Genomic DNA, 26,146 nt, shown 5'->3' on the forward strand with positions numbered 1-26,146 from the left:
AAAAAAAAAAAAACAGAAAGAAAGAAAAGGGGGTGGCTTCCAGGGCAATGACCACTTTGCTGCAGGATTAGGCTGTGACACACTGGTGACTAGTCCTGGCATAAAAATAGATTAATAGTGTTAATTGTCTCCATTAGGTCACCCTAACCAGCCCAGAACTAAAGGACAAAGGGGTGGACATTCCACATTCAGTGAGCCAACATAAATATCCTCACCTGAGATTGGTGAGAAATAACTTGAAAGGTTTTAAATATTTTCTAGGAAGAACACAGCCTTTTGTGTTACAGGTTGGGTAAAGGAAATGAGGAAGTTAGTACAGGTACCCTCAGGCATTAGCCAACTATATCAAATAGCCAGCCCTGTGCAGCTTTGGCATTTACAAAGTTAATGCAGGTTAAAATATATTTTCATGAAGAAAACGTAGTATATTAAGACCTTAAACACGACTTAAATGTACGAAATTACAATAAACAAAGCTTTTTAAAACATTAAACGTCTATTTTTTTTAAAGCAGAGCATAGTAAGAAATAAACTGAACATGCAAACATGCTGTGACACAACTGTTTAACAATCTTCAGCCTATCCCAAACATCCTATCTGCTCTAACCCGATTTCAAGTCCTGTTTGCCCCTTACGTTCAGACATAGCCTGGAGTTTCTCCAGGTCTGACAGACCAATGCATTCCAGGTGTTGTTGTCCAAACAATTGTAAGGTTTGGACAGGATCCATTTTTAAGACCCCCACCCCCCTCAGTCCCTTTCTCCTATATAAACGTCCCATTTAAACAAGCACACGTTAACCCCTAACCTGCATAAGAACCCCTTTTATTTTAATACACACTCGTATCATCACGCAGTCATTATGATTACTATTAACGGGCTTCAAATCAAGCCAGTCCCCGTGGAGGGAGGGGGACTGGGGTTAACTCCCAGTTTCTTGTTACTCGCAGTACTTCACTGCAACCCAAGCTGAAATGTTAGGAGAAGTAAAATCAGGTGAACGCCTTAAAATGTCTTTTGCCAATACTAGTTAGGTCTAAAAACTGCTTATTCACACTGACTCACACACACAATCGTGGCCGAAAAGCTACCGTCTACCTACCATATCATTCCAGTTTCTGTCCTGCTCTTGTCCGCTCCTTTCTTCCTCTCCGTGCTCTTCTGCGACCCGCAGCCGGGGAAATACTTTAAAAACCAGACAAAAACACTCCCTACAAGCTCTCACATCGATTATTTTCCGCCTTTTCAGTAAACAGGCTGTCTGTCCATTGCTTCCCACATAGAGTGTTCACTTACATCAGTCTGAAGTTTTCAGACACGAGATACATAGATGGTTTGTCTTTTCTCCCAGTCTGGAAAAAAAATACAAGTAAATTCTAGTAAGGAAAAGGGCAGGAAAAAAAATCCTGCTCAACTTCAGTTTTTTTCACCACGGCTGGAAACGTCTTGCGAGGAGGAGAAAAGGGGGGCCGGCGTTGGAAAGCGCTGTTTCGGTGTGTTTTCCCTTCTTGGTTCACCACCACGTTGTTTTGACCAATTATTATTTCCTTTGTTGTGTCAAAAAATTACAAAAAAAAAGAGTCCACAGGAAACGCGACCGCGAGGATCAGCCTTCATTTACAGAAAAAGCGCCGCTGTTGGAAGAGTACAACAGTTCGTACGAAAGCCTTGTGTGTGTGTGTTTTTTTTCCCTTTCTGATGTTAAGCCCCTTGCAGGATAAATGTGTGACGTTGTGTTTAAGTCTATTTTTTTCCCCAGCTTCCCAGTAATGGCGGCATGCTCTTCACAGAGAGACACTCTCGCCCAGCGGTAAATATACACAATTACAACAAACGCAGACTGTTTATGATACGCTGCTCATCGCCACACTATTAAGGCGTAGCTAATGATGACTAGTAAGCCGAGACCAACAGTGAATTTATTTTAAATGAACCATCATAATACTCTTCCATACGTGTGTATATTTAAACTAAAAAAAAAAAATAGTTGACGTATAACATGCTGAATACATTAAAGAGATATTCGAAAATATTCGAAACAACAAAAAACACACATACGCACACAAAGGGTGACTATGCTTTAGCTAGCAACCAGCTACTTCTAGTTACTTTAACTATTTCTGTTACTTTCTAGTTTCATTTCTTTATAGCCCTTTCTTTTATTTTAAATTGAAGAACAGCAAACTAGCTCCGTTGTCCAACATGGACTTATTTTGAGTTGTATCAAAGTGGGGCTAATGTCTTTAATGTCTCATCTTGGGTTACTGTTAAACATGAAACTGTTATTTATTATTTCTAAGCATAAAAAGGAAATGTGTTTATGTTATCATGACTGTGATTAATTTATTTTATTTTGGCCCATCTGCGTTCATGGCCCCACGGCTCCCATACCACTTCCTTGCAAAACTGACCACCATTTCCCTGGACAGATTCAAGCATTAGTTATACAACACTGTGCAAAGGTCTTGAATAACCCATTAGTTTCTTTATATTTTGCCAGGAAAATGGAAATAGGTTCAGCGATTTATTGAAACATCTGTAAGGATATGTGGAAAAACAGTATATAAGGCAAAAACAAAGTTTGTACTATTCTAATGAGCGACGTCAGTAGAGTTCCCATATGTGTTTTTTAAATTTAGGTATCCTTTGACTGCGCTGGAAGTGTGATTGAGGTTTGACTCATCAGATCCCTCACACCACTGCCGCTGAACTGCAGACCCAAACCATGACAAACACTCTACCATGTTTTGCTGACTCTAGACACTCCCTGTTTTACCCCTGCCCTGATCTCCTCTACACACACTGATGATGATTTCAACTGAGAAAAACTTCAAATGTGGATTCGTCACTCCTGTTGCCACTGATCTTTTCTTCTTGTTCCCTTTCCTTAGGAATGGCTTCTTGACAGCCACCTTAAGAAGAGAGGGACTAATTACAAAATGATTTGATTGTGACAGACTGCTAGTAACAAAAGTGTCTAAAGAAACAAATTTAATTAGTCTCTAATTTTTCTGATATCTGTTATGTGTAGAAAACCAGGTGTGGTTCATCTTTTGAGTTAGGTTCCTTTTTTATGGTTGAATGATTCATAGGTCAATACTAAGTGGGTCACTTAGCATTGATCATTGGTTGAGGACTTTTGCACAGAACTGTTGCTTAATAGATTTAAATAGTTAATGGCTGAATCATTTGTGAAAGATTTGTTGTGCATTCACCCAAGGACTCCCACCTAAACTGTTATTGAACAGCAGAGAGAGGAAATGTTTAATGCCTTTCCTGAGAAAAATTAATCATCTTAAAGGTTAGTCCTAATTATAAGTGTTGTTTGCTGAGTTATGTGCTTGTCAAGAGTTATTGTGAAGTGTTTTCTACTTTGATTAAAGCCATTTTTAAAATTAAGGCAGAGAGTTGAGATACATTGGAGAAATATCTGCAGTGTTGTACAAGACAACAGCCTGTACTAAAGAGCTCAAACAGATGTTTAGTGTCTAGCAGTGAGACCCTGTCTTGAAATTCTTTCTCTCTCTCTCTCATTCACTCGCTTCCTCTCTCTCCCTGTTAGTCTTTCCTTGAACTCTCAAGAACATGCAATTCCGATCTGGTAATCTAAACTCTGTGTGATATGAAAACAAATAGTTTGTGTGGCCGTAGAACTCAATTTATTGTTTTGAACTGGAATTTGGCACTTTAGGGGATATTTAAGACTAAACCATCGTAAACAATAGAGGCATCGTGTTTAAAGGTTGTTACTGTATTCAACCTCCTGGAGTGTTGGATAGCAGAATCAAAACATAGCAGATAATCATTTGTAATAAAAAAAAATAGGAAAGAAATTATGTTGTTCTTACATAAGTTATTAAATTGAAGTACATAATGTGCACTATGTGTGTCCTGACAAGCTTGAATTGTGACCCATCATTAAATGCACAGTCAAACAGGGTTCAAGGTGCACTGTCCTGTGTTTGAGTAAGTCCACACGCTTCTGTCCAATTGCATTACTCACTAGGTTCTCAGCAATATTTGCATGACCCCAATCACACGGACCAAGATTAGCTGAGGTCAAAGTGTGTGTTGAATAATGTGCCTCTGTTTTACATCCCTTTCGCCTACCTCCACTTGTTTTTAAAACAGGCCAAGGTCTTGCGACTATCACAAAACATTGCTATGCAGTGCTGCTTATGCATATAATTCTTATATAACCACCACGGCAAATTTTATTTTTATTTTACTCTAAAATACGCGACAGTATCAAAACACAGCTGCAAGCATTATACAGAAGAAAAACACTGCACTTTTTGTTTAATCACTGGTTTGTTTCCTCTTTCATTTTATTATTATTTTTTTCCATCCCACTTCCAGTCCTCGTTGTATCTGCAGCTAAAATATGTCTCAGTCCCAAGGGCAGCGCATTCCTCCACTCACAGTTGTGCAATCCCTGACAATCACAGTCCCCCATCCCCCCCACCTCTGACTCCCTAAACACCCAGAACAGAGGCAAGCTGTCCAAGCTGTCTGGGCAATGTTCTGCGGTGAATTGGCTGCCCAAGCAGACCAGTAAACAAACTCTGACTCTGCAGAAAACAACCTCCAAAAATAATGTAACCTCAAGAGGGTGCAAATAAGTTATATAGGCTATTGCTACTTTTCAGCCTGTAATGAGTTTGGGTATAAATCTTTTGTATTCTACAAATCTTCCTTTTTGTTCATGTCTTTATGCTAATTATACGCAATAATCTAATATAATTAAGTGGATATAAATAAAACAGTTTGATTAACTGTGTATGTGACAAATACACTATCACGTTTGGGGACTTTTTTACATTTAGTAAGTCTGTATGTGAGCAATTTTCACCATGTGTATCAACAAATAGAGCAGACAAAAGTCTCTTTGGACTATGATGATGTGATCTGTAGTGAGATCAGGCAGCACGTGGAAGAGAGCCTGGAGAAGTGGAGGTATCCTCTGTAGAGAAGACATTTGTGAATGAGACGGAGACCGATTTAACAGTGAAGGTGACAGACAGTGCACAACAGAGAAGAAGAAGAAGAGAGTGCAGGCAGGGTGGAGTGGGTGAAGATGAGTGTCAGGGGTGATTTGTCACAGATGGATAGTGGTAAGAGTGAAAGGGAAGATATAGATGTATGGTTTTGAGATGGTGGCCCTTACAAAAAGACAGGATGCAGAGTTGAACATCCTCAGATTTTCATTGGGAGTGGGACCAGGAGGGATAGGATAGGAAATCAGTATATCAGAGGGACAGCTCAGGTGAAGTGCTTTTGAAATAAAGTTAGAGAACCAAGGGTGTGATGTTTTGGACATGTGAGGCGGAGGGATAGGTGATATATTCGAAAAAGGATGTTAAATATGAAGCTGCCAGGTAGGCATACAACAGGAAGATCATCGAGAAGGTTAATGGATGTAGTGATGGAGGACATACAGAAGACTGGTGTGACAGAGGAGTATGCTAGGCAAGGGGAGATAGGAGATGAAGGTAAACGATTAACTATGGCGACCCTTAAAGGGAGCAGCCAAAAGAAGAAGTGTTAACCAGTCTAAGAACTGACAGGAAATTGCCCAAGAGAACAGTGACATATTTTTAAAAATCAATTTTATAGTATTAGGATACTATAAAAAATGGATAACAAGCGAAATGCAATACTTATGAAATTATTCCACAGGAAGTGCTTCCGGTAGTTCTTTCAGAAAAGAATAAAACCTGAAACAAACACTAAAAACTACAAAAATATTTAGAGAGATGGGCTCTTTGCTTCTCATGTGATCCACTGCACGACTCAATATGAGACGCCACACAGTGATGTTGGTTGTTGTAGTTCTATATTAAAATCCATTGCTTCTAAATGTGACAGCAAAAACTACAATCCCGTCATGCAACGTGACGCAGCCATAGTTTTGCCACTTCCTATTAGCTTGGAGAAGATAGCGGACGAGCGGTCATAAAATATCGATGTATTAATGTGAAAATTATTGCACACTTACTTGGGAACCTGCTGCTTTGGAGTCTCTAAGGTCCATATTTGGGAGGCGAAAATGGTAAATATGTCTCAAACAAACTATGTTGTATTTTCTTCTCATGTCAGTAGCATTTGTCGTTTGGTTGCTAGCATCTGAGAGTTCGCCAGATCGGCTATTCCATTCAGTGAGTAGAAAACGATAAGCTAACTGGGACGCCAACAATTTTAAATCAAGATGTTTTACCAAACAACTATCAGTTTACTGAAATAGATTGATTTTACTTTGCCGAGTTCTCCGAAAACGATGCTGTCAAAATGAATGGGTGTGGTTTAGCTAACACTATGTTTAACTGTCGATAAGCTGTAGATAAGCTAACGGTAGCTACAGTTACTTGTAATTTCTCTTACATATTAAAATAGTTGGATGCCTAAATGGTAAGTATCTCCAAAGTTATATTATGTACGACAGCTACTAATAGGCAAAGTAAGATTATATTGTGTGTTGCTAATGAGTCATTTCTGGGAGTTTCATAATTCTGTCAGTATCAAACTGCTTAATATTGGATGTTAAGCACAAGTAAAGAATACCTCATTTATTTATATTTTTGTCTTGTTTCTTACAGATCCGCTTTATTCTCATCCAGAACCGAGCGGGAAAGACACGACTGGCCAAATGGTACATGCAGTTTGATGATGATGAGAAACAGAAGTTGATTGAAGAAGTGCATGCTGTCGTTACTGTCAGAGATGCCAAGCACACCAACTTTGTGGAGGTATGGGATTAGGCAGTGCCGCATGTACCCACATTTTCTTTTTAAAACGATTCTTTGATGTGCTAGAACAGCAACAACCTCTTTTCTCTAATCCTGTATAATGACACAGCTGGCCCAGCTCCTTCACTATATAGATATTGCAGGCATGATCTCTTAGCATGTTTTTTTTCCCTATGTTATATAATAACTGAATGAAATTCTAGTGGAATACAACATCAAAAGAAAAGAGAACCCCTTTAGTGGATCAGGTTTTTAATGCTGTTAAAAAAAATCAGTGTTGAATGTATGCAAACTGGGTGTGTTTTACCTTACCGTGGGAGCTTCAGCCCTGTTAAATCTGCTGCTGTTGTCATAATATGCAAGATTAAGCTCTTAAGAGGATTTTTCTGTTGTTCTCACAGTTCAGGAACTTCAAGATCATTTACAGACGTTATGCTGGTCTGTACTTCTGTATTTGTGTGGACGTGACTGATAATAACTTGGCATACCTCGAGGGAATCCACAACTTTGTAGAGGTAAATGAAACACACAATATATAGACCTAGTAAGTGAGCTATGATAATTTAGTTGTCATGGTCTGATGGTTTTCAAGAATGTCTCTCAATGATTTTGTTCAGAGGCTATCATCCTTCACTGGCTTGGAGCTCCTTTAGAACTTCTCTGGGTTGTAAGGATTGCAGTAAAATTATATGTAGTAAAAATCTTTAGTACTTAAAGTTGAAGTATATACAGTATAAGTGAAAAAGTAAAAAAATAAAAACTGGATTACAAAGAAGCGGAGGAAAAGAAAATAAAGAATATAAATTAGTTAAGCATTATTCTGTACAGCTAAACACAATCCACATATTATTTACCAGCCTATATACATTTATAGCTAAATGCACATATATTTCAATATTATTTTTTAATCTTTACATAACAGAGAGAACAGGAAGAAAAACAAAACCCCATCTTGCTTCTTTCATTAGTCTCCACTGGTATTCTCAGTTTTCACCCTGGCTCAAAGTATCCCATATTCAGCAATTAAATTCTGCCATTTATTTTCAAAAATATCTTTATTTTGATATATTTCCTCTGCCCACATAATGATGATGTTATTCAAGTATTTACCTTCCACATAATAGAGGACAATTGTAAAAACTGAATTGGTAGCAGAGATCCACTATGCTGTGATCTGACTTCCTGCTGATAAAATCTGCATAAGACTATAGAACTACAACATTATACTATAGAATGCCCTATTTTTGAAGCATATTCCCAGTAGGCAAGTATCTATAAAATAATTCAACCTGTGAAATTCAAATTTAAATATCAAATGTAGTTATGCAGATATAAACCCTTTCTTCCATGGCATACATAAGTCCAATTTTAAAAGATGATATGTTTTCTTTTTTATCTGTTGCTTCTGAAGAGCACATCATTTCGTTTTTACATTATTATAATATTGTTTCCCAATTGTGAAAGCCATTCTGGATTTCAAATAACTTGGGTATAAAGGATGCTTTAAATTCAGAATAAAGTGCTACCTGAATTTCTGCATTTTTAAAAGTCTAACTTATTCATAGTTTTTAGTGAAGTCAGATTGTTTTCTATAAATCTGACTTAGCCGAAGCTCATACCACAGCTTGTATCTATAGTTTAATCTTTTAGCATGACGCTGTATTTCAGTACAAATTCCAGAACCTATTAAAGCTATGTTTACGTCACATTCATTTTACTGTCTTGGGTGTATCATTTTTGACTAGTGTTAGTGTTATGCCATGCTTGAAAAAAATGTTATCTTTAAAATATTGATAGATTTGATAACGCCTTGCCACATAGATACACTGCAGTGCCAAAAGGCAGCATTGCACTATTTTATGACCTGGCTCAAAAGTCACAGCATGAAGACTGATCCCAGAATTTCTAAAAACATGATTTTATTTTAAAGTACTTAAAATTTCAGCAAAAAATGAAAGGCCAGAGAGCATAAACACAAGAAGTGCCATCCTCCTAAGCCAACCTCAGGCATGGCTTTATCCACTCTTGTCAGGTGTAGACAATTGGTCACTGTCACTGCAAGACAAGTAGAGGTTGCAGATGGGTGTACCACCTCCCCAACTCAAAAAGGTTCCTCCAAGATCCCCAAATAAAGAAAAGACCCCTCTGGAGTCTTCTGGTTCTTGATATCCTAGATCTGAAATACAAATAGGGAAAGCAGGACAACACGTGTGCCTTGCAACGGTGGCATATTTATTCCAATCAAGCTAAATCAATCCTGGAAAGAAGATTAAGCCAGCAAAAATCTCCCAGAACACTCAAAGCGGTGTATAGATGCCTCATTCACCTATTCACACAAGCACTTTCTTCTGTGTGCAAGTGCTTTCTATCTACCAATCACACACATTTATACTCAGGTTGGTTGCATGGGAGAGCAACTTGGGGTGGATTTGGCATGAATACTGGAGGAGCCAGGGATCGAACCAGTCACCAACCTTCCGATCAGTAGATGACTTGCTCTACCTCCTGAGCTGCAGCCACTCCCATTTAAAGAAAACTACTGTCTGACCACTACACAGAAAAACGTGGTCCTTTTAAAATAATTTAAATGGATTTAATCATTATAAAGATCACACAAATTGCTACACGGCATACATGATAGTAACATGCGATCAACCCAAATTGGAGTATAACACCCGCAAACCAAAATGATTACTCAGAAATGTTTACAACTGAAACCAATAGTAGTAACCAATAATCTCAACCAGAAGTGATCTGTTGTCCCCACAACATAAATAGTCACATACCAAGTGGTTCTATACCACAGAAGGTTACTATAGCCACAAAATTCAGTATCACTCCCCACGTTGATCACAGCAACAACTGTGGCTTAACACCACAGTTACCATTATTACCTGGCCAGCAACAATTACAAGTGATCCAAATGAAACTGACCAACTTCTCCAAAACACTAAAGGTCACAGCACAAAACATTCACCTTATCGTTAGGTTAAAAAAAGGCATGTTCACACAAAGACATAACTAAATACCACATGCCATCTCAAGAAAAGACCTACCTGCTATAAACACAAGGCCATAACTGATAACGGATTGGATCACGGTTTTAAGTCATGGATCGGATCAATTTTCGGATCAGCAAAAAAAAGACAAACATTTTACTCGCCATTTACTCATTTAAGTATTTTTTTGCCTATTAAAAACATTCAACTCAAGACTCATTCCACACAATTATATAAAAACAAATTAAGGTGCAATGTAGGGCAGTACAAGGCTTTGTATCTACCACTCCGCTGTGATATAATGAGCGGTCACGAAGCTTTCCGTTGCCCTGGAGGTCCACCCATTTGTGGTTAGGGCAACAGAAGATGCCTGGGACAGCTCAGCCATAACTTTAGACTTTTCCTGCTCATAAATGCTTGGAACGATCTTGTCACTGAAGTGGACGCGCAACTGGATATCATAGCGTGGCTCAAGCACGTTCATCATAGTTTAAACCCCTTGTTTTGCACAATAAGCTAAACACCCCAATAGCTTTTGTAATAGTTTTAGCCCGGACGGATTGAGCAGCAAATGGCTACTTAAACGCCGCAAACTCCTCTGCTCCTCCGCCTGGACCGCTAGCGCTGGCCATAACTACGGCTTGACAGACTGACCACGCGCACCATACACACACTTTTTTTCTTCTTTTTCGAATCTTCGGATCACGTGCGTGCCGACCCGTGGAGTGGGATCGGTTCGGATTACAGATCAACAGTGATCCGTTGCACCACTAGCCATAACTAATGAATGCCCTCAAACTGCTGTCAGAATTCCCTCCAAAATTCAATGTCGCTGGTTTCATTTTGAGCAACTCTGAACCTGAAACACCTAAACAAATGCAGAACTAACTTTACCCATCTAGTCTTCAGTGGTGCATCAGGTTCGAGACAAGTTATGCTGCCTTCATGGACTTTAATCAACAGTTGATATGAGATAGTTATTTTTAAAATGGTTGAACTCTTTGTTATCAAGTTATTGCATTTAGTTTAATCAGTGATTTAGAGAGCATAGGTAAATCACGGTGATTGTCTGGACACATCAGACAGCTTGAGTGTACTTTCTTCTAAAGCTTGGTTTAACATCTCTTTATTTTTCTAATCATTTAGTCTTTAAATGATGTGGTAGCAATTGAAATTGTGAGCTTAAAGTACAATCTAGTGTTTGCCACTAGCTAAGACAAACAGTAGACCATTTTTTGTCCAGAGCACCCGGGAGTGAAGGTCATTTGATGTAATGTTTGACTGTGAAGGAATGCACATTACGGTATTTTCAAAATGAGCTGTCTTACTTTCTAGCTGGCAAGCTTGTTATTACATAAAGCCCCATCTAAACACCAATGAAGGGATTTTTTAAAAAATTATTATTATTTTAGTCAGTGAAAATATTCTCATAAAAGATACCATGCCACACTTTCCATTAGCTCACAGCAGGATTTGCTCACAGGCTGGTTTTAACATTCATTGTAGCAAATACTTAACAAGGGGTCAGTAATTCTGGCTTTGTAAATGAAACCGTATCACTGCTCGAAATGATCTCCTGTGGAAACGAGATGAGGCCAGACTCACATTAATTTTAAATGGCCACATTTTACATGTAGTAGATATAAGTGTATTACATGGTTTTCAAGTGGATTCTGCTGCTGCTACAGCATCACATAATTTCTGCACTAGTGCATCACATTAAGATATATATGTGTGTGTGTGTGTGTGTGTGTGTGTGTGTGTGTGTGTGTCTTACTAAAGTAGTCTGTTTGGATTCTTATCTGATTGAATTGAAAGTCTGTATTTTCAATTGCTCCTTTGCTTCTTGGAAGGTGCTGAATGAGTATTTCCACAATGTGTGTGAGCTGGACCTTGTGTTCAACTTCTACAAGGTAAGCATATTGAGAAGTGAATTCTTCCCTTTTGTTTTTAAGAGTCTTGATATCCAATTAAAAAGACCTTGAACAGAGGAGGACAAAAGAGAGCTCTGAAAGTGCTTTTTTTAGTATAGTGCCATGGTAACTGATATAATAATCACAGCTATTTTTTTTTTCTTTTTGATCTTAATTACTTTAGTGGGGGTGGATTTTTTTTTTCTTCTTTTCATAAATGCTTAAACTTCCTTCCCCCACCTGCCGCTAGTGTTAATTGCTAATTACCTAAAACAGGGGTGTCAAACTCAAATACACAGTGGGCCAAAATTCAAAACTGGAACAAAGTCGTGGGCTAACATTAATATTTATTGAAAAAAAAATCTTCCTCTAGATATAAGAATGAATCTTTTCTTATGGACTCAAACAAGTTTTGCTGAAAAACTGAATATGGAACAAGCAAAGCTTAATACTAAACAATATATATATTAGCTGTAAAATACCAGTAGGCCAGTTCAAATAGTAATTTGGTATGGCTTTGCGGGCCAAATGTAATTAGGCTGAGTTTGACACCTATGACCTAAAGCATGTGAACATCCACCCACATGCTTTACTCTAACATTGCTCATGTATGACATGGCCAGAAACCAACAAATAAGGTAAATCAGCTGTTGACAACTACAACCTCTTTCACAAACTGCAACACACCTGAGAAAAGCAGGTGATGGAAAGAAGAGTGACTCATCTTGTCAGGTTAATTTCTTTGTCACTCTGGTTATTTTTACACGATGATGACAAATAGCAGGCTGGATGACTACTTTGTGATATTTGTACTCTGTTTTGAATCATCTTAATATCCTCAGTTTCATCACAGTGTTGGGCTCTGTCCTCTGAATTGTGTTTTAAGGTGTACACGGTGGTGGATGAGATGTTCCTGGCGGGGGAGATCAGGGAGACCAGTCAGACAAAGGTCCTCAAGCAGCTCCTCATGCTCCAATCACTCGAGTAAAAAAGAAGAAGAAGAAAAAAAAAAGTCGATAACCATCTATCTTACCTGGATACTAATCTGCTGCCCTGGCACCCAAAACATCTTGCTCATTTTTTTTGTATCAGTCTGAAATGGACATTTGTCATGTTCCTGTCTCTGCACAGCCAACATTTACCGGGACTTCAAGGGAAAGGGGGGAGGGGGTGTTTAGTAAAGAAGATTAATATTGTTTACATATGGATATGAGTCCAATTAATCTTTTGTCACAAGTCTATATGTTGCAATATTCTGCACCCGTCTTACTGGTGAGGATGTTTTGAAGGCTATATAGCACATTTCAACATGTTAAAATTACATATACTGCCTTAGTTACACTCGGCTGTATTCTGTTTTTCTTCTTCCACAAGCCAGTGGCCACAGAAATGAATTATTCCTGTAGTAACCACAAAGTAATTGCATCTATCTCTGTGCAGTGTGGAAACAAGTGTCACTCTGCTCTCTTCTGCCCTCCTTATGTCCACCTCTCATTAACCTAAACATGTATTTAATGGCACTACTGTGACTAACAAGCACCATAGAGACTGCCTATAATGACCCCTGTGCATTGAGAAGTTATAATAGCCTTGCAGCCTTTTCTATAAGTAATGTTAAGCAGGATCATGGCTGCTGCGCAATTTATATCTGAATTGGAGTATAGGCAAACTACAGAAACCTCTTCAGACCAGTTGACCCAGCACAGCTAGTTAAATTAAATGGAGTGTGCTTAGAACGAGTGTTGTTCTGACAACCTGTGCTGTCCAGACGTCCTCGTGGTTGATCGTGGTCAATAGTATAGGTCATGTTACATCCAATGGTTGCACAGTGGTATGTTGTGATGATTTCTGTTGCTTTTGAAATTATCTTTGTCATTTAATGCAGCTCGTTACATCAAATGGTGCTGGTTGGTTACTCTTAAGAACACTTAAAACTATCCCTAGATACAGAAGGTATATTTTACATAAATCAGTAATGTGAAAATTGCTTTGTATGGTGTGTACATACAGTGTAGCCTGTGTTGAATATTGTGAACACGAATAGTTCCTGCTCACAGTATTTCCATACATTCCTTTGGCATTGCATAAAATGAGTTGAATTTTAAATTACTCTTAAAATCCTTCTAGGAAAAAAGCTTTTACTCACATCCTTTTGCTCAGCCTAAATCTTTGACATGGTCATACTCTAATTTTAACCATATCTATTCACAGGTCTCAAAGGTGGTTTCATATATTCAAGTTTTGTATTTTTTTTTTTAATTAGTGAAATATGTACTGCTTCCCTTCTTGTCCACCTGTGAGTTTGTTGATGAAAGTGATGCGTGTAGTACTGTCTCCTGTTCACTTATGCCAGTATCTTCCTCTTTGTGTAAATAATAAACAGATGAAGTAATGCAAAGGTTTCAGTATCTGACCTAATATTCTTGGAAGAGGGCTTTTTATTAGGTGTAGATCTTGACTTTTTTCTGATGTCTTAAAACATGTAGTCATGCTACACTGCTAAAACTGTTGGGCTGATTTCATATAAAACAACACTCAAAGCTACTGACGAAACATGTAAAAACAAGTCTTTAAAATTCAGATTTAAACCTCTGTCTTATGCGTCAGCGCCATCTAGCGGTGGACCAATCCTTTCCCTCGGTGAATTTGCAATGTGGTTATGAAGTCATCTTGATAGCCTGTCTAAAAATCAATAAATCATTCAATATATCCACTTGAGCTACATTAAACCGCTCTGGCCATTACTCCATCGACCGAAGAGCATAAATCCAGACAATTGTGACAGAGGGCATTTACTCTTCATCATATGAGCCCTCTGATATCCTAACCTCAACCTGACTGCCTTTGAGAGAAATGACTTGACAGAAGAATGGCAGGCAGAGGTAAATGAATCATGTACCTAGTAGGGCCCATTGTTAAATTTCAAGGTCTGTTAAGTCAGCTAGCTATAAATCTGATTTGTAAATGCTGCTTGCGTTGCTGTGCACGAGGGCTGGGGGTCACCAACATTCAGGATCCGATGCACTTCAACGCCCTTGAGCAATAACCGAGTGAATACAGTGGCTTAATGCCAAAGAAAAATAAAAAAAAAATCCCTGATAGCATTAACATTCAGGAAACCGGTGAAAAGAGTTAAATGAAAAACAAGCAGTTTACTGGGAATTGCATAATCATTACAATCAATGAGCAACACTCACCCTTAATAGACAATAGACAAATCTTATTTACAGGATAGGTTACTTGATGTACAGTAGTATTTAGGTTAGATTATATAACATTACTAAGCAACAACTGAGTTGGATTGCGTTCATCACATTATTGAGTCTATACTGGAACAAATGAGAAAATAATGTTCATATAGCTACTCTGATTATCTTTATGAACTGTACAGCGAATACAGATGAATGCAGGCTAACAATTCAACAGTTGACTCAATAACTGCGCATAGATGACAGCCTGTGAACGAGTGATCAGAATTGCTGCTGATGGCCACCTACAGCTCACAAAGTCAACACCCTTCCATCATTACCTCCACGTCAGCAGGGAGCAATAAACCAATCAAATCTCACACAGCATGAGATCACACTATTACACCATTTTTTGTTGCTGCCTGACAGCATCAGAAAAAAATGAAACCATACGAAGAATCTCAGTTGTCATTTAGTAAAAAGATAACATCTAAAATTAATATATTTATTACATTATACAGTTCAAGTAAAATAAAATGTACAATTCTATAGTTACAGCATATAAACAAAACAAACACAGATTCAAAAGTAAAAGTGCACTTGCAGAAGGAGACAAACTATCATGCTATGCAAATATTTTATGAAAGCAATGTGTTTTGACCATCTGTCTCTTGATGTCCTATATGATCTCATGTTTGCCCTTTCAGTGTGCTGGCTCAGTTGAGCTTAAACACATATGGTTTGTCTGGGAGAACGTATGCCAACACAGAGGCTTGAGAAATACGTTTGCGCACACTTTGTTTTTGAGTTCCTCTTGGCTTGGTTTGTATGACCTGCTCTAAGACAGTGATTCAGACAGAAGCGGTGCCTTTGATTAAACAGCAGAGCGAGGGCTTTGGATTTTCTAAGCCATTAACTTGCAACCTCATTTTCCTCCAGCAGCACCACAAACCATGTTGTCAGTGTTACAAGCAGAGAGGAAACTGTGTTTCTGTGGAAATTCCCCTGTTTCTCTCTAGAGTAATACAAGGTCTGTTCTCAAGAGAAAACATCTGGGTCAGTTCAGTGGTGCAACAAAACTGACATTTTGCAGTAGAGCTGCAGAGGGAGATATTAAAGGGAAAAACTTGGAATTTGACCCATACACTGAGGAGATGTGGTGTCTCACTTATACTGAGAGGGCCACTTTGCTGGCATGGATTGGTTCTACTTATCCTTTTAGAGGGTCAGGGTCACCGATAGTCACAAAAAACAAACAAACAAAAAAAACCCAACTTCATCTGATGGGGGTGGTGTCTTCTAGGGTGAGAATGGTCCTATCAATAGAGCATGAGGGAATTATTGTTCGGACTATAAAAAAAAATAAAATAACACAAATCATATACTACAGCTCAAACGAGCACATGGAGGATTTTGATTAGCATTTTAAGATGTCAAATGAGGAAATATTTATCCCTCCAGTATAGCTCCACTTGTACAATCAATGCCAATGAACAATGAAGATGATTTGAGAGTACATGGTCTAATAATAATTTTGTGTTGTCTTTTATCCGCCCCTCTGATAGCATAATGAATAAAGAGAAGTGATTACTTGGAAGTTTAAAAACAGAATCCTGTCAAATTGACGTACAACCTGGCATGATTTTTTTTTTAAAACAAACAAAACAAAACAAAGGTCAAACCTCAATGATGGGGCTGGTTGGGCGGCACAAAAGTTTCCCAAACAAACCAAACAAAAGCCAACTGTGGTTTCCTGTGACGTCTTATACAGTACGTGCATGTATGAATCTACGAGATGTCACGGAGAAAAGAAAAGCCCAGCAGGAGTCAAAAACATTATAATGCCAATTTATCACTATAACTGGACATGTGAATTTAAACATGGTGTGAATCTGATAAAGCTCAATTTACAGACTTGTGGACTTTTGGTTTAAATAAAGAGCAAAAGTTCTCTTTTTTGTGCTTTCAACCTGACCCACAGCCTTGCCTGTTTGGGTGTAGAATGGAGTGATGGGATCATCCCCCCATGAGAGTTTATACAGTGTTACATATATCAGTGTTGGGATTAATATGCTATGAATCCATCTGGTCTACTACGAAGGCTACTACGAAAAAATTAAAATGACAGGACAAAGTAGAAAGGATTTGCATCACACCTGGTGTAAATCGTACCCAAAAAATATGTGATGTTTATCATTTATTTTCCATTTAAAAAATTCTCATAAATGATAGAAAATAATATTTTCCATCATTTATGAGAAATATAGTTAATGATGCATGATTTTAAAAAAATAGTAAGGGATGTCTTTATGAATGCTAAAACTAGGAAGAAAAAAAAAACTAATGACCCACACAAGGACAGGTTGAATGCACAAAAAGAGTTTAACAAGCAATGATATGTAAAACTCAAAGTATTTTGCTGATTGCTAAAACCAGAATGAAAAAGCAGAGAGCAAGAGAGAAAAAAAGAATAACACACAACAGTAGGTCAGCCCAAACACACAACCCTTGACTTTGTCCTTGTCTGGTAAGTAACAGAGACCATGGTGGAGGATGTCTCTTTACATTTCCACTTTGCTCACACCGAGGGGTTATGCTGTCCAAACGCAAGGGCAAAACCGACCCCCTCAGGTAAGCCGTAGAGACTCTTACCAGAGGTCAAGGGTCATAGGTTGCAGTGATCTCCACGACCCAAGGTGATCCAAGGTGTGTGGAACTGAAGGAGAGGGGGAAGGACGATCACACACCAAAAAAAACCTGGAGTTTGGATGTTTAAGAACAGGAAACAAAGTGAGCACAGACACGCCCTCATCAACGCTAACACAGATAAAACCTGTTAGTTTACAAGTCCCACTGGTCACATGAGTTAACAATAGGGACGGGTATTGAAAACCGGTTCTTGTTGAGAACCGGTTCCCACTGTTTCAATTCCTTGGCATCGTTTGCCATTTTTGCAAACGATTCCCTTATCGATTCCAGTCGCCCCGAATGACGTCACCACGTTGCGGAGCGTCATTTACCTGGCAGGAAACATGGTGGCTCAGATGCTCAAAAGTTTGGTCATACTTTACGAGAACGGATGACAACAGGGCAACTTGCAATACTTGCAAAGTAGATATTTCATTTAAGGGAGGAAACACTACCAATATGCAAAAGCATTTGCTCACAAAACACGCGATGACCTTAAATGAATGTCGTGTTTTTAATTCCGCTCCGGACTCATGAATCTCAACCCAGCAGTTGAGATTAATGCGGCAGGTAAATAATCAACTAACAGTGCATATTATGTTAGCGCGATCTGCCTTATTACAAAACCTGCCATTACTGTGCATTTAGGTGACCATGATGAGAGAGACAGACAGAGTCTGGCTGGCGCTCGCTGGCAGTTCTCGCTGCAGTCTACCGGTAGCGTCTCCTTTCAGGCCAGGATAGACGAATGTCACCGAGCAGTGACTAAGTTTGTGGTAAAAGGCTTGCACCCATTTGCCACAGCAGATACCCTGAAATTTGCGGTAAGTGAATGTGTTTAATTGTAGGCAGGGACATTACTGGATATTCTTGTGTAATTGCTACAGAATAATTTATGTTATACTTTGTTATTGCTACAGAAGAATATTTATTTTATTATTTTACATTTACAATTTTTTTCCCCGAGGACCCTGTGACACCCCATTGAAGAGCTGTAGGCTGGATCTCTTAAGATCTCACTGTTGGGTTTGTAAGGCCAAGCTACTCCTAAATTTCTATCTTGTTCAAAGAGAAGATATAAAACAAAGTTCTAAGCTAATCGACCTTAGTGTTCTCCTTTTTTTTAAAAAAAGAATCAATAAGAGAATCGATAAAGAATCGAATCGTTAAACAGAATCAAAAATGGAATCGGAATCGTGAAAATCGTATCAATACCCATCCTTAGTTAACAAGTTACTGACCTGTAGGGGGAGTTCTGTCTGTGTGGGCCTGTGGGCTGGGGTTAGGGTGGGTCCCGACCCCTAGCAATTACACTGCTGCTTATTCTGTGTTGTGGTGCCTCTGGGCTGTCGCAGCTGCCTCAACGAAGCATCTCCATACTGAATACCTGAACCCATCCTCTCTGGGTCCAACTCGCCTTTGAGAGAAGCACAATGAGAAACATCAGTGACACAGACATGTATGCTCTAAAAATGTCAGATCCACATCACTTCATGCGCTCAAGCTCTGAAAGCATTAAAACAAAACAAAACATGGAAATGTCACTAAATTCTAACAAAAAACATCCACCTCAGATACACTTCTATAACAAAGAAAACAATGTGTACCTGAATCTATCTTGTTGAGAATGGTGCGAGCGCACTTCAAAAAACCCTCCTCGACATTTTCACCTGTTAGCGCACTAGTCTCTAGAAACATCAGCTCTGTGTGTGGAAGAACAAGAATACTTCTAAGAGTGGGGAAAAAAGCATTTGAAATGCATCAATGTACAGATAAGTTACCATTCTCCTGAGCGAAGCGTGAAGCTTCAAGGAAGGTCACCTCTCTGTCTGCATCCAAGTCTTTCTTGTTGCCACATAGGATAATAACAATGTTGGGACTCGCCAGTGTCCGTGCATCTGTCAGCCAGTTAGTCAGAGCATTGTATGTCTCTCGACTGTAAGACATATTTTATTCATGTTATTTACCCAATTTTCTGTTTCAGTTTGTTTTCAGCATGAGGCTGTAGCTCTAGTTTCATTGTATACACTTGTCTGTTTCCCTGTGCGAGAATGTGTCAGGTGACACCATCTGTGATGGACTTCTGCTTTCCTCTACAGACGCTACCTGACAGAGGATGCCTCTATATTACAGCTCTTGACAGTCCGCACTCCACCTCCCCTCAACAAAAGCCCATAGTTTGTTAAAAGCAAACTACTGCATTCAATCCATCTTGATTTTACGACCCAGAGTTTATGAAATACAGTAATGTGAGTGGTCTGTCATTAAGCAGCACGATTTCTGGAGGCTGTACAGGCACAATGTGACTCCTTTTATTAGTTGCTATATGGACTCGAAACAGTATGAACACTCAAAAATAAACTAAGCCTCCAGTTAAGTCTGTAAAATTTCATTTTAATTGTAGCCACATTTAAAATTTTCAATTAATCACAGATGCCAATGCCCACACCAAATACCACCTTACATTTTGTTGCTTCTGGGAGTCTTAGTAAACATGTAGTTTTTATTCTGGGAAAATTAAGGTACAACTGTAGTATCTACATCCCATTATCACAGCAAACAAAAAAGCTCACTTTGCTAGAGAAACTTCTGAAAAGGAAGTGGGAGCACGAGCTCAGTGGTTGTTTTACCTGGTAATATCGTAGACAAGAAGTGCTCCAGCTGCTCCTCTGTAGTAGCTGCGTGTAACAGACCTGCGGAGAAAATGGAGGAAAAAAACAAAAGGCTCCTTTAAAAGATCAGATGGTGAGATTTGACAGGAGAAACTGTCCAATCATTTTAACAGTTATCATCAGTCAGACACTTCCTTATCCCAGTGGAGCTGGGACTTGTGCCTTTAGGTAAATTTTGAAGGTAGATACCGAAATCGCTCCTGGCCAGCAGTATCCCAGATCTGCAGTTTGACTGTCTTTCCTCCAACGTTGACCACTCTAGACCCAAACTCCACACCGATGGTGTGGTTGGAGTCCTGTTTAACTGCAGTAGGAACAAACAGAAGACAGTGTAAAAAAGGCACAACGTGAAATATACATAAAGGAGCAGGAAAACAAATGAAAAAACTACAGTGCAGTCCTTGTAATTATGCCATTATGTATTTATCCCTTGCAAAGCTATGGATCCACTGCTATAATAGAGGCTACATTTGTAACTCGGAATCTACATGTGTAATATTTGGTGTTTGGCTTATTTAAAAGACCTCTGCTGCTGTTTGCAAATACCTCATATCCACATATGGGCAACAGGGAGTTGCAAATTAGATTAACAGTGCCAAGTTGCCCAGCCTCTCTTTCTCTATCCACAGGGACCCCTGAGATATCTTAATCAAATTAAATGTAATCATGAGCACGACTCTGTACATAGAGGAGTGTTGACATGGTTTGTTTTTTTTAAACTACCCCTTTGAAACTGAATTGACGTTTCAATTTGTATTTTAAACGAATTAATGTTTCATATGGAGAATTTTAACAATATAATGAGAGCATCAAGCTCGGTGTAAACTCGGCCATTGTTAGCTAGAGAAAGTCTACAGGAAGTATAATTTTTTTCCCCCCATTTAACCACACAGAATATTTTCTCTTTCTGAAGGACAGTGTGAGGCAAAGAACTGTGGTGATTGGTTTTATTCTGGGTCGACAAATGCCCACATCATCCTGCCATTGTACTCTGACTCATACCAGTCAATGAAGAATTTTCTCCAGATCATCCGCAGACTAACGGTTTAGTCAATATGCAACTCGTGAAACTGACTACAATAATTTCGGGAACGTGTCCATTTATGTGTTTGCACAGTATTAAACTTTAGAAATGCAGCGTTTTAGAACTTACACTTGTTCTCAATGAACTGGTGGAGGAGACAGGATTTCCCCGTCCCAGCACTGCCAATCACCAGGAACTTAAACAGGAAGTCTGCAAGCACAAAAAAGGAGGTAGAGATCAATGCAATGCCAACATCAATGGAGAACCTGCTGCTCTTTGCACTTCCATCCTCAGGGACAATCCTTCCTCTTAATCCCATTGAGCTACTACTTTCATAGTATCCTGCCAAACCCAAATTAGCCTACTAATCACAAAGCGCCTAGCATGTAATCAGTTTAACTTGCCACTTACGATTCTAATTTAATACACTTGTTTGTCTGAGGTTGAAAATGAGTGTGTTTGAAGCCTTAGAAAAGCACCAACACTTAATAACACATGTCATTAGAGCAAGGTTAGAGCTTTAGCATTATTAACCACAGCTTAGGGCAACAGACTTGCACACGGGTTGAATAATAACCAAAGGCAGGCTTTTGCACAGATGTTGTGGAAAGTGGGTCTTTTCTTTGAAGGGCTCAATCCAGCCAACACAAATGATCCATAATGACTTGATCCCTTGACATGCAAACCCATTTAGAGTACAGATAGCCATTGTGTGCTGTGGCCAAAGATAACACAAGGGGGTATTTGCATACTGGATGTATGCTGAACGGCAGTTCTGACCAGTATACTGGGAGATCTGATAAGGAGAGTTAGGTATGAAAAGTGGCTGCATGTGTGTGAATTTACGCTGATCAGTTATGAAAACCAAGTTGCAAGAAAAAAAAAAGGCTTTGGAATTACCAGGATGTCAGAATTTCTTAACCACCTAAGCAGTAGCAGTAAAGACCTGACCATGTGTTTCACATACAGCTTGTGGGACTAACACAACACAATGATTGGGAGGAATTCTGCATCATTCCTTCCAAGAGAGCCGTTTCAGTTCATATATATTTGTTTGTTCCCTTTCCAGGTCATGCTACATAATTTCAACTAGGTCAGGACTGCGGTTTGTGCATCACTCCCCAAAAATTCTTCTTTTTGAACCACTCTGTTGTTTTACTTTTGCTTTGAGTCACTGTCTGGCTGCGTTACCCAACTTCTTGAAGCTCCAGGTCATGAACTGCTCCTCTGTTCTTACACTGAGAACATTTTTTGATATAAATTTTAAATGAAATGTTCTGTTAATGGCTACAGGCCATCCAGATCCCAAGGACAGCCCAAAACCATGATGCTACCTCTACCATGCTATCATTTTTAAAGGTATGATACAGCACGCTCTGAGACAAACTGCTAACAGAAAAGTTCACTTCCTCAGGGGGAGGAAACAAGACATGAAAGGTTAGTGCTTAAGTGAATCATAGTCTTTGTATGTTAGATTAGTCAAGTCTCATCTGGCTATACTTGTGATTTACATAAAGACCAGCCTGTATGAGCAATTAGTCAGTAATCCAGGTAATTCCTAAGGCTTCACAAGCTTTATCTTGCAACTTTCAATCTCTCTTTGCTCTCTCTTAGCTCTGGTTAAGTAAGAGATAATAAATAATTAGAGAGGTAGTAAATGAAATGCAAGACATGCAGAAGTGATAGTGTGCTCCTAAATAGGTGAAAGCTAACCATGATGGCAAACTACAGCTTCCCTTCTGAGAACTTGTTCAGGTTGAATTTAAAGTAAATTTTCAATTTCACTTTGAGCTCAAACAAAGGTTCTGAAAGCATAAAGCCTGGCAAGTGATTACTGGCTGCTGTTGATATCACCAGCTTCACACAAAGTCAACAGAAACAGTAAATCAAAGTATGAGATTAATCTTTACTTTCTGGGTGACATTTAAACCAATTATGTCATTGCTCCATGAGCCACCTTCATTTGCTGACACACACCTCCGCCAGCTCAGTTCATGGTGCACCTTTGTTGAAGCGGGTGTTTTCTTAAGCAACACAAGCCAGAGGTCAATGTCTCGGTAACAGAGTAACTGCAACAAAGTGAAGGTGTCGAAACCCACTTAATTTTCTGTGTAACAGCAGTCAGCGTAACATCTCAACCACACTTCAGTGGCTGTGACAGTGCTGACAAAAATCAGAGACAGACCGCTCAGTTTTAAAAGCTTGCCCAAGCCTTTCTGCATTTTCTCAGACATCGTATACTCCTGTGTGAGATCTGGACACAACAATCAAACCATCAATAATGTCAAAAGCAGGGAGAATGGACTGCAGCACTACCCTCTCAGGCTACTTTATTCCTCACCCATCAATATTAAGTACCCCCCCCCCCCCTTTTTTTTGGGGGGGGGGGGGGGAGGGGGGAGAGAGAGAGAGAGAGAGAGAGCGAGAGAGAGAGAGAGAGAGAGAGATCCGACAATATAAAAAGTAATGATGAATAAAAACTAACAGCAACAAAAAGTTCAATAAAAGGAGTACTACTACATTATTTCCTTCTCCCCCTGCTACATGTGCCCAATTCTGTAACATCAACATAAACTCATGAATGATTCTCATGTTGATATTGACATTACTGAAATTAATAAGTGAAAACTATGCATTTTAAAACAATTAACAGGCCCTTATTGAATTCATAATGCCTTTTTGTCGACTTTTGATCGTCCAGATGAGACAGTTGAGGAGACAGAGAGAGAGAGAGAAGGAAAAAAAATCAATAAAAGTCTTTTACAGGTCCCATTAGTGTTGGCACTCTCCCATAAATGTTGCCCACTTGGATAAAGTTTCATACGAGGAAAGAGAGAGACAGGGTACAAGTATAAACAGAGGGAGAGAGTGTATCTGGGAGTGCAACAGGAGAGGAGGATGGTGTGCCATTTCATAACAAATGGCTCTGCAGTGTCAGGCTTACTGACTATCAGACAGAGTACTGTTTAATGAATTTATGAGACCTTGAATACATCTCTGTATCTGCTCATTATGTGAATGATCATAGATAAGTGCAGGCAGCATTCATTCTGTCAGGATTCATTTATAACGTATCTGTGTCAAGTGCAAGAGCGGAGTTACTTTAAATAAGCATGGAAGCAGATGTATTACACCAGTGAGACACCAAGCAGCGTCTGCCCTGCAGGTAACCGATGCATGATCAACCATCGCTATCAAACTTCCTCTTACAGGCCTTGTGGCTAGCAGTTAAAAGTAAAAATATACATCAAATCGCAGCAGCCTTTCCTGTCGCAAGGTCACAGAACTTGCCTGAATCTCCCCAAGTTCACGTTAACTCAACGTCTCTACACATGCTATTAATGGCTTTTGCTTAAAGTTTGGCCAACTTTTACCCGTTGATGTCTCACCATCTTTCTGCTCTCCTTGTTGCCCGTGAAGCACTACACGCTACCATCAAACGACAGGGGTGTCAGTTAATACACACGAAGAAATCCAACCAGAGCACTTTAACTGACCTACGTGTCAGCACTGAATGTTAATTATTACTGTTAAAATCCACAGACACGGTGAGGTGGCAAGTTAGCCCGTGGCTAAGCTAAGCTAATCTTACAGTTTGCTGATAGCAACGCTGCCAGTCTGTCACATTAGACCACAGCAGTCATACATAACAGCTAGCAAGCATTAAATGACCGCCTACTCCACACAAACATACCGTATGTCTCAGACATGTTGACCCTCGCTGTATGGAGAACTCAGTCGGACTCTTTTACTGTTCTTTTAGTACTGTGACAGCCGTGTGCCCGCTGGCTTCACACCTCTTTACGGTGTTTATCTACGATGCTAGAGGTTTCCTTGATCCTTTCCCAGCTTCCTCTGCTCCGACCACAACCAGTACAGCTACGCGCTACGTCATTAGTTATCTAGTGGTGTTGCGTTCATGTGTTATTGGCTACGTTGGAATTTTAAGAGAAGAGACGAACACGCTGAAAGGACACTGGCATCGCACAGAAACTGAGTGGATTTTACGAATAGACAGTTCTCATTTGTACGTGTAAACTAATGAACGAACGACTAGTACAGAAAATGATGCTCAGTTAGAGAAGCGTGAAGTCTAGCCAACTTTAACTAAGCTAAAAAGCAAAGCGCGTTGTATTAAGACAGATCAAGACCAGAATTTTCCCTGTATAGTTTTTACAGATAGTTTATTTATGAATCGCAGTGTTCCAGCAACACATTGTCATCGATTACAAACACACCACAAAATAGACACGAGGTAGATGAAACTAAATAAATAAATAATACGAGCAAAGTTGAATATAAATGCAATAAGACATGACATCGAAATATTGCTACAATATTGTACAGTATGGTGTGGAAATAAGAAGTAGAGTGAGCTTGTGCATTGCCTCTCACAGAATTAATGTAATCTTCCTGAGCAGAGGGAAGCCATCGTATACTTTTTTGGCCATATGTTGTACAGGATATAGGCTATATTACGGTAAGTGCAACACGAAGCCACAAGATGGCAGACAAAGCTAGAGGAACTTGAGAACTGAGTTTTTAAGAGGCAGCAGAATGTAGTAAAAACCCAGATAGATCCCTCTAACAACACTAAAGTTTGAGTTTAACCTCAGGTGATGTGACTATTTTGATGTATTTTATAATTACTTTTGCATACTTTTTCTCATTTAAATGCTACTATAAATTAATTTTGCACTTTTTCTTCATATGTGCACTATGGAAACTGATATATTGCCCAATTAATCCCATTATCTTGACCAAAACAAACAAACAAACCAACCAATAAAAAAAGAAACAGCACACAAATAGGCTATGTCAAAATATGTCTGTGATATGGGAGTTTGGCATAAGTGTGGAGTGGCTGGCAAGCAGAGAACTCCTTCCTTGTGAAGAAAATTACTTGAAGCAATCTGA

At 39.1% G+C, this 26,146-nt stretch overlaps 3 protein-coding genes across 3 annotated transcripts in view; 1 reads left to right on the forward strand and 2 right to left on the reverse strand.

The window, feature by feature from the left end:
* Positions 1-1,796, reverse strand: part of arhgap35a (Rho GTPase activating protein 35a) — a 63,516-nt gene extending 61,720 nt beyond the window's left edge. Inside the window, exon 1 of the mRNA XM_006795397.3 lies at positions 1,102-1,796. The gene's annotated coding sequence lies outside the window, so the exon portion shown is untranslated. The remainder of the gene's footprint in view (positions 1-1,101) is intronic.
* Positions 1,797-5,880: 4,084 nt separating this feature from the next.
* ap2s1 (adaptor related protein complex 2 subunit sigma 1) lies at positions 5,881-14,075 on the forward strand. Its single transcript, XM_006795396.3, has 5 exons — positions 5,881-6,051; positions 6,596-6,745; positions 7,147-7,260; positions 11,598-11,657; positions 12,544-14,075. The coding sequence occupies exons 1-5, from the start codon at positions 6,049-6,051 to the stop codon at positions 12,643-12,645; spliced, it is 429 nt and encodes a 142-aa protein (XP_006795459.1). The 5' UTR covers positions 5,881-6,048; the 3' UTR covers positions 12,646-14,075.
* Positions 14,076-14,789: 714 nt separating this feature from the next.
* Positions 14,790-25,092, reverse strand: rab4b (RAB4B, member RAS oncogene family). Its single transcript, XM_087850988.1, has 8 exons — positions 24,924-25,092; positions 21,359-21,439; positions 20,395-20,509; positions 20,164-20,226; positions 19,315-19,469; positions 19,141-19,236; positions 18,775-18,950; positions 14,790-17,602 (listed from the first exon to the last, which is right to left on the reverse strand). Exons 1-7 carry the CDS (start codon positions 24,937-24,939, stop codon positions 18,835-18,837), a joined length of 642 nt encoding a protein of 213 aa, XP_087707114.1. The 5' UTR covers positions 24,940-25,092; the 3' UTR covers positions 14,790-17,602; positions 18,775-18,834.
* Between the last annotated feature and the right edge of the window lie 1,054 nt (positions 25,093-26,146).

This window comes from Neolamprologus brichardi, chromosome 14 (genome assembly GCF_056152115.1).
Source record: "Neolamprologus brichardi isolate AB-2024 chromosome 14, ASM5615211v1, whole genome shotgun sequence".
Taxonomy (NCBI): domain Eukaryota; kingdom Metazoa; phylum Chordata; class Actinopteri; order Cichliformes; family Cichlidae; genus Neolamprologus; species Neolamprologus brichardi.